The 9702-nt window shown below is 41.2% G+C and overlaps 1 protein-coding gene across 1 annotated transcript; it reads right to left on the minus strand.

Moving 5' to 3' along the window:
• Positions 1-1024: 1024 nt before the first annotated feature.
• On the minus strand, positions 1025-7992 carry TMEM129 (transmembrane protein 129, E3 ubiquitin ligase). The gene is made up of 4 exons (XM_052682194.1): positions 7721-7992; positions 6416-6890; positions 3944-4103; positions 1025-3191 (listed from the first exon to the last, which is right to left on the minus strand). Exons 1-4 carry the CDS (start codon positions 7923-7925, stop codon positions 2943-2945), a joined length of 1089 nt encoding a protein of 362 aa, XP_052538154.1. The 5' UTR covers positions 7926-7992; the 3' UTR covers positions 1025-2942.
• Between the last annotated feature and the right edge of the window lie 1710 nt (positions 7993-9702).

The following is a 9702-nucleotide window of genomic DNA, read 5'->3' on the forward strand; positions in this document are numbered from 1 at the left end:
GAGAATTTTTTTGTGTAATTTTGGGAAGGGTAAAAATGACCCACTTCATCTGCAGTGTCTGCAGTCAATATTTTAAAATAGGTGTTAACAGCTGTAGTATAGAAAGTACAAAACTGTAAAAAATGCCTTTTTTTGCGCATTACGTTGTTGTAGTACAGGAAGAGTAAAAGTAGTTCAGAAATCTCTGAAATGTGTCTTGAGAACTAAGAATTGCAACTGCTTCCATCGAACCAGACGTAGATGTGTTACACAAAAGCAAGGTCAAATGTTCCACCAGTTCTTTGTTTTTGTTACCCTTTTAAAATTGTGTTTTAATAAAAAATGTATAAAAATAAAAATTCTTGTCATTTAAATTCCTTGACTATATACTTTATATAGAACACAAGACAATTTCTGTTCATTCAATGTGGCCTGAGTGAACCAAAGGGATGGAAGCCCACATGCTAGAGAAACATCCCCAAATTCATACCATTAATTAAACACATTGTTCTTTTATTGCCTTTCTAAAAATCTCCCCCTCTGATTTCATGATATCCTGTGCTACTCTTTTTTCTTTTGTTTTCCTCTGAGACAAATGCACTAATTGTTTTCATGTTTTCTTTTATGTAGCCCTCTACATTCAGCTTATAGTAGGAAAATTTACAAAAGGAATAAATTTCACGTTTGGTGAATTATAAGATAACAGATGACCTGTGCTCAGAAATGTGTCATGGTTTTGCCTTCTTCAGTCTGTATGAAGAGAATATCATGGAGATTTTTAACAAGTTCATTCTGTAACATTGGCTTTTAAAAGCTTAAAAACTTCATAGGCATGCCAGACTACTATGAGAATTTAAACTTAGAAAAAATGCTTATTTTAAGGAATATAAGCCAGGCACTATTATTAACATAATTCATCATTTTATTTTGGTAATTATTACTAAAGTCGAGGCACTTCTGTGGAAAGAGCACAACCATCAAAAGATTCAAGAGTACTGTACATTTATGACTATTACCTTGTTTTACTGTCATGTTGGCAAAAGAAATAAGATGGGTAAAAGCAAAGTTCCACTGAAATAGAAACTTCAATTCAAAGATGATAGATTTCCCTAAAGAAAAACTGTACTGCACAAGCAATTGGGAATCTAAAGCTTTTACTCCATGCAATATTATGGGCAATCGAGTCTTTTTTTTTTTAATAAGAATATTTGCAATTACATGTGCTATAATCCAAAAGTCTCAAGGTTTTTATGATCTTCATAGATCTTTAAAATATCTTTATTCCAAACTGAAAAAGAGATGTACAAGTTGAATGACTGTCAGTGACAAAGTCCAAAGTTATGCATTCCCTTCTACAACTATTTGAATTACCACATCCTTTATATCTGTGCCATATTATGCAAACTTACCGTAAGTAAACGTTTTTTGTAAAGTCTGGTGTATAGTGAGAAGATGCATAGCAGACAACCCCACCTGGCCCTGCAGGATTCTTCTAAAGGTTAAAAAATGTTGCCAGCAATTTCTGCTCAAAGCAGTCTTTCTTCTCAAGGCAGTCTAGAGGTGCCAGTTAAGCACTGCCATGTCACTTGTGCTTTTGATTTATAATTAAGATCCTTCTGATTATGGGAAGTATCAAGGCTTTCATTCTCCTGGACCAAAGCATTAAAATACACCTTTCTCATCATCTGGCCCACTTGTTTCTGGAAGTTACTGCACCGTAAGAAAAACCACCTGGGTAAGCAAACATTTGCTTCTCAGCCACTGCAGTGCATAAAGCAATGCAAGAACCCACACATTCTCCAGCAGCTTGAAGCTTTTCACCAAGAAGCGTGCCAAGTAACTATTTATTGAAGTGTCTGATGGACAGATGAAATGGTAAGCACTGCATTTGGGTCCAGGAGAATGGCTCCTTATAGAAAATGCTTTGATTTGAATTTACAAATGATTTGGATGCACACTGCAACTGGAAGTATGCACTGGTACCCTACAAATGCTAAAACAATGTCTGTTCCTTATGATCAGGCTTTGAAGTGCAAGCCTGAAAAATTTTCATTAGGGAAATGATGATTGGCCATTCTCGGGTGCCTAGCACAGCAACTTCAATCTCTGCGATCCTGACATCTATTTCAGAGAAAAGGCAGTCCTTCAGGAGAAAAAAATTAACAACAACAACAAAAAGTAAAGTCTTTGAAGTAGTCGAGCATTCTTTCAGGTAATTCAGTTAATTTGGATATTTGAAATATAGGAAAAAAGCCATCATCTAGAAAACTCTAAAACCTTAAGCAATGCAGCTCTATAGATTTAATACTGCACAGCAATAGCAGTGCAAGTAAGCAGGATATAGTTCTAAATCCTTCTGTTTGAAATAAAAAAGTCCATCAAAAAATAAACTGAAGGCAGATTAATGGAATAAAAGGTCCCTGTGGAAATTATGTAACTTCAGGAATTCAATTCCTTTGTCTACAGAAACCAATCTCCTTTATCAATGGAGGGGACCAGCAGAAGGAGAACAACTGGTATTCTTGTTTGGTGTACACTTGCAAAGATGAATAAGAACTTTGCAGATGGTTTAAAGAATAAACAAAAGTATCAGTGAAGTATAACCAAAGTAATTTTCTCAGCCCTTTATGAAAGAGTCAGAAATACCTAGGTTAAAAAGAGAACAGTATTGCAAACATGGATAGGATGATTTTATACCATCCAAGACATAGAAAGCAAAATTTTACTAAATGTTTCAAGCAACATTTTTCAGAAATTGACATCTGATGTGTAAAAACCAAAGACAAAAGGTAAAAATTGAGAAGAACTGAGCAAACGTACATCCATTTTCAATGCTGTAAAACAGAGCTCTGGAGCTTGCACTCCTGTGTAATGCAAAGTCTAAGAAACAATGTTAATGGGCCTTTTGACCAAAACCACTATGAAATACAAATTTAAAAAGTTAGAACATACCCAAATGTTATTCATCGTATTATGCAAACATCTAAAATGCAAAATTTGGCTCTGCAAGTTGGACAAGGCACGTGGCTTGACAGCCATGTCTCTGGGTGCTGCTGGTCCTGTCGGCTGGCAAACCATTTGCCCATGCAGGTGAGGCACCACATTGGACGACAGTAGCATTGCTGACATTCCCCTTCGTTTGGCTCTTGGCAGTTCTTGATGAGCTTGATGTTTGCAATAGTCTGCATGCATCCTATGCATGGCTCCAGCTCCTAAAAGAGAAAAATGCCACGACTATGAACTGCAGAGAATGCCTTCTGTTATTGCTCTCTAAAAGGCTTTTGGTAAACAGTCTGCACAGAAGCATAACAGGAAGCTGAGTTGGACAGAACCTCAAGGCAGAACTGCCTCATTTCCTCCAGTCAGGTTCACCAAAGACAAAAGCTTAGAATCATAGAACCATGAAGATTGGAAAAGTCCTCTAAGATCTTCTAGTACAACTATCAGTCCATCCCCACATGCCCCCTAATCGTGTCCTCAGTGCCACATACAAATTCTTCTTGAACATCTCCAGGGATGGTGATTCCACCACCTCCCTGGCAGTCTGTTGCAGCACCTGACTACTGACTACACTTAAAGCAAGTCCCAGTTAAGAATTATTAATTTATTACAGGAGAAGATCCAGCAAAACAGGGCTGTCTAGAAAAACAAGCTGTTTAAAGCACAGGAACAGCAGCTGTTACTCCATAAACTCTCTGGAAATGCAACATCACCATGTCCAAATGTTTTAAAGTTTTAAGAAACAACTTCTGCTCTGCTATTTCTCATGTCTCAAAAATATGGCGTTCACAATACAGTTCATTTTCTAGAGGAAACAGAAGCAGCAGCTCGATCTACGTTTATTACATGTTTACTGAAATGGGAGGTGAACTCAAAGTAAACAAAATTACCAGTTACAATAATTGCGGGCTCAGCTATATTGTAAAATAAATGATTACAGTTTCACATGGATAGAAAGTCTCACCTGAGTGCTTGGAACAGAATATGTCTGGTTCATTTCCACTAGAGATGTAAAGGTTTCTAGAAATAAATCACTAAGGCTCTGGTGGATCACAACATTAGCTGCATTGCTGATGGGAGCACGTAGCTTCTCTCGGAGCTCCCCATACTCTGTGGAGTTCAGCCTTGAAAAAGATGGAATAAAATGTTACCTCAATTATCCATTCAAATACCTCGATAGTACCTCACAGAGGTTAAACACAGAAAAGTGAGTACACAGAAGAACCAACTGTTCTGCTGGGCTTGTTTTGTCTGGTTTCTTTTCTGTTTGTATTTTTTCCTTGATATTTCTTGGAATATGCAGTTCTCCTGCCCGGATCCCAGCCTGCACATATAAGCAAGTTCAGGCTTCATGTCCAGACAGTCAATTCAATAACATGAGTAAAAATACATAATGTATCATGAATTATCTATAAAATACTGCATGAACAGTTTCTGTCTACCTTTTCAATGCCTGTTTCCTTATACCATAAGTTAATTATAGTAATATATATAGTTAACCATAGTACATTAACCCCAGAGGACAGAAATTAGAGTTACTGTATGACTGTATTACACAATGAGGCACGTATCATGTATTCTGATATGTATTTTGATACATGTAAGAATCAGAAGAAAGTCAGTATTAATTTCTGGTTCTCTCATGTGCTTATAGATTAAAACTGAAATTTCAAAAGGCTGCAAATGCCTGCTAAATGTGACATGCTCTCATTTCAGGTAGCAACAGGTCATGCTTCACACTAGTTTGCTGCTAGTAAAAGAAGTCTCCCTGAGTCCAACAGACCTCACGTGGCACATAAGACCTTGTACAGATCCTGCAGTGACACATTATTGTTGTTACCCTTCAAAACACAACACTCTGAACTCCCCAACTTTGTGTTTCCCTCATTAAGCAGCTTTTATGGAGGAGCCCTGGGAACGTCGCCCTGAAATACCTCAGTCTTTCTGCCCCAGCTGAGGTTCCTGCAGCACAGCACAACGCAGTGCTCATCTTTAATTCCTGGTGGTCTCCATTGTTTTAACTGCTGAAGGATAATAGAGTTTGCTGACTGTGAAAATAACACAGACCTTTATACCCAGATAAAGAACTCTCACTGTGCACATGGGGAAACGAGGCCTGCCTACACAGAAGCACTTTTCTTTCAGAAACATCCCTACTTCTGATTCTGGAAATACACAGTGGTCCTACATTCTTAAAAAGTGAATTCTGTTCTATGGCACTTTTTTTGAACACTGTATGACTGCATTCCAGAATACTTGCTACTTTTGATGCATCTTACAAGAACTTCTAAAAACTCTTCTTGATGCTGTTTTGGTTAACCATAAAATTTTGGGATTTGGATTTCTTTTCCCTAAAAGAAACTGTCAAGGATCTCGTGCTTTTCCCAGTATGATGGGATGCATTTTTATCACTTAGAGAAGAAGATAATTAGTTGTTTAATATTTATTTGATCACTACTCTCACAGGTCTATAGAAGTCTCTACTTAGGATCCTATAATGCTTACCTTAACCCCTCAGTCTGAGCATATCACCCAATTTCTGACACCTCATCTCTATGTCGTCCTCATGCCTGCCAGGAGCCCTCTGGAACCCCACCTACAAGCCTGCCTGCTTTTCATTATCTGGTAAATAAAAGCTGCTGATATTTACAACAACACTCAAATACCTTTTCAAATATATAACTGCAGGAGCACAAATTCCCTTTCACGACACAAGAACAAGGCAGATTTAGTATCATTCTGATCAGCGTTGAGGGTTTCTGCAGAACTTGTACTTTTGCTCAGCTACATAGGAAGACTGCTAAAAAACAGCTGAAGCCCTTGGAAAATAAGGCCTAATTGTTCACAGCACATTAACTATCATTTACTGCTATTACAACTCATCAATCAGAAATGGGTTGGAATTACTTCCTAGCTTTAAGGGCAGCTGGCTTGCAGTAGAGCAGTGAGAATTCTTTTGAGCAATGACAAAATCAGGAGGCTTGTGCAGAGGAAGGGGTAAAAATATGAGTGAACAACAGCCAAGTTTAGAAATATCACTATTTCTTCACCACCAAATTTGTAAGACCAAAGACTTGAAGATTCTCTTTCTTATTCTCCATTGCTTCTTATTGCTCTCTTCCAGTACCTCTCATTGAAGTTTTTCCAGCTACTTCTTTCTGCATCCAGCACAACCCTTTTCCTAAGAGAGGACCAAATAGGGCAGTCCCTCTGTTTCTGTTTAACCACTGTGCATTTATTATTGTGGGCACATGAATCTTTTTAAACTTTTTTTCACTGCACTGCATGGTAGAACTGTGCATACAGCATCTCTGAGCACCGGGCAGGGAGAGAGAAGCGAAAGTCATTGAGCTTTCAGATTTGCTCCAAGAACACTTCACGAACGCCATCGTATATCATATATATGTCATAATTGTAAAGTGTTATTTTGTTTTACCGGATATCAAATGCCTTCACATAGGGATTAACACTGGCAACACGGATGGTGAGGAACTGCACGGGCATGTTTGAGTCCGGTGTGAGTTCGTGCTGTCTGGAGTCAGTCACAGTCAAATGAATGTCCTGCTGCTGGGCGACATGTAGGCAGTAGGTGGTTACCTTGATCACCCATGTGTCTGTAACAATCACCCTCGCTCCTGGGGCTCCGGTGGCAAATTTGTCAATTCTCCTAAATTCTGTATTGATGGAAGAAGCCACTGCCCTCCAACCTGACTGTGGCAGAGCATAAACAGCGAGTGTCCGGGCCAACGGGTGGTTATTCCAACCTTTCCGTGACCAGTAATACGCCAGGGTGCTACTGACTGCTGGAAGGAGAACAGCAAAGAAGAAGAAGATTTTCCATTCTTTTGAGGCCAGGTAGAAGAAGCAAAGGTGTTTCTCAGGTGCAGCAAAGCACATACCAAGGTAATAACCTGCAGGGAAAAGGAAGCAATTAAGTGCAATGGCTTTAACCATTAGAGGATAAGAAGTGTGAGGAGCAGCCAAGGTCCCTCAGCTTGTTCAGCCCGGCACAGAGGAGCTGAGGGAAGGCCTCATGGCAGATGCAGCTCCTCACAGGGAGTGGAGTGGGAGAACTGAGCTCTGCCCTCTGTGACAGGGCGCGAGGGAATGGCACGGAGCTGTGTCAGGGGAGGGGCAGCTGGGGGTTAGGGAAAGGATCTGCACCCAGAGGATGGTGGGCATGGAACGGGCTGCTTGGGACAATGAGCACAGCCCTGAGCTGCTGGAGTTCCAGGAGTGTTTGGACACTACTCTCAGCCATATGTTCTGATTTGGGTGGATGGTGGGACTGGATGGTCTTAGTGGTCTTGCCAATCTAAATAATCCTATGATTTTGGAGTGGTTTCACATGGAGACGCGAGTGTTATACAAATCTTATCAGTCCAACTTGCAATCTTCTATGATTCTCTAATTTTAAGTACATCAATCAACGCAGACTCCTGGTTAACCTATCCACTGTGCTCACTGATGTGCACCTGAATAATTCTTAGCCAGGTCAAGAATACATTCGGTACTTCATATCCATACCCATCGCTGATTTCTACCTGAAATACATTGCCAAAGGAAGCCGATTTGAACTTCCAAATTAAAGAAAACATTATTCCTTTGCAACTCCACGTGTTGGCGACAAAGATAAGCGTGTATACCACCAAGAACCCTGGCAGATAGGGCACGGCAGCACACCGTGCCCGCTGCCCGCACCGAGGCAGGAAGGCAGCCCACCCCCCGGCCCGCCGCTCACCCAGGGGCAGCAGGGAGTGCGCCAGCAGCGTGCCGGTGCTGCGCCGCAGGTGGTACTGCACGAAGGCCGCGTCCTCGCTGCCCAGCCAGGCGGCCAGCAGGCTCTGCACCGTCAGGCCGGCCGAGCGCACCTCGTCGGGCGGGAAGACGAAGCAGACGGCGAATACCAGGTAAGCCAAGGTGAAGGTCACCGCCGGACTCTCCATCCTGCGCCGTGAACCCCGCTCCCGCCGCCCAGCCACCCGTCCACGGGGGCACGGCCCGGCGCGGCGCCGCGCGGCTCCCTGGGAGCGGTAGTTCACTCCGCCCCTGCGCCGGCTGTACATTAAATGGGAATGGGTGCTTCCGCTGCTGCCGCCTTCCGCAGGGTTGAGCCGTTCCCTGCCTCCTGGTGCGTCAGAAACGCGTAACTTCGTGCTTAACGGCTCTGGTGAATGAAATTAATTGGAGTTCTGAGCTTCGAAGAGTTCTGTGTGAAAGTAACATCCTTCTGAAGTAGGTCAGTGGGGTTTTGCTTGAGGCTCTAAAGTAAAAACAACACTTTTCCTTCGGTTTCTTGGTGTATTTTATTATGTAATACTTTCTTTAGAGACTGATCAGAGACTTGAGTCCTTAAAGGGAGAGAAATTTTAAGATATGTTTCACAGAATCGTTTGAGTTGGAAGGGACCCATAAAGGCCACCTAGTCCAACTCCCCTGCAGTGAACAGGGGCACCTGCAGCTCCATCAGGTGCTCAGAGCCCCTCCAGCCTGACCTTGAGTGTCTGCAGGGATGGGGCATCCACCACCTCTCTGGGCAACTTGTGCCAGAACCTCATCGCTCCTACTGTAAAGAACTTCTTCCTTATATCTAGTCAAAATCTCCCCTCTTTTTTTGTGGCCTGAGGGATATTTGACCTATTTTAATTTGTGGAATGAAGATCAATAATAAAAATCAGGTTATGAGGCTGCAAGCCTTCTTTTTGTATTGTTTTTTATTGTTACTATTATTTATTCAGAAGATGATTGAATCAGAATAGCTGAAATGCCATGAACGTACGTGAGGCTAGAGGGGGCTGAGCATATCCAAAACAAAGGATCTCTGGTTCCTACTGACATAGAAATATCAGAATTGTCATCATAGAATCATATCATAGAAGGGCTTGGGTTGGAAAAGCATCTCAAAGATCATCTAGTTTCAAATCCCTGCCATGGGCAGGGTCACCAACCACTAATTTGTCTTATAAAGAAAAGGGAAATTGCATAACAGGAGGAGCATAGCAAAGAAGGACTGGTGCAACTGAGAGGGAACTAAAAAGGAAATGCAGTCTCCACAGTATGAAGTCTTATGCTGGCAGGTTGCAGTGTTACTGACGTGGACAGAGGTCAGGAATTCAGTTATCTGGTGATTTTTGAGTTAAGAGTGTTATATCAATAAAATTACATTTGGGTTGCAGGCATCTTGTTTCATTCTCAAGGATGCTATTGTTACCAAGTTTATTGTTTTATCAGTCATGTTGTTATTGCTAAGAACTGCAAGAACTGTTGTAGTTGGTAGAATGAAGATTAATAATAAAAATCAGGTTGTGAAGCAGCAAGCTTTCATTCTGTTTTATTCTAAGCAGAATAGCAGAGATACTGTAAAGATACTTGGGGTAGAGGGGACTAAAGGTTTTGTGTTGCAGGAGGGAAAGAGGCAAAATGCTGTCATGTGAAACAGCTGTGCAAAGGGCCTGAAGATGATGGATCACAATCACAAGGATTTCTTAACCAGCATAGATCACTGAACAGATCCCAAGCTTAAAAGCGGATCTAAAGGTTTTCCAACTTAAGAGCTGATCCTGTATTAACTTTTATATTGCCAAGTTTCATTTTTTTCAAAGGGCCCTGATGATAAAAGCCTAATGAAATGCCTAGTGGTATTTCATGACCTTGATTTGAAGAGGTAGGCCACAATACATTCTGTAATGTGTTTTTAGAAATAGCTGATTTCAAAAAGTAGAT

Source organism: Tympanuchus pallidicinctus, unplaced genomic scaffold, assembly GCF_026119805.1.
Source record: "Tympanuchus pallidicinctus isolate F22 unplaced genomic scaffold, pur_lepc_1.0 scaffold2, whole genome shotgun sequence".
Taxonomy (NCBI): Eukaryota; Metazoa; Chordata; class Aves; order Galliformes; family Phasianidae; genus Tympanuchus; species Tympanuchus pallidicinctus.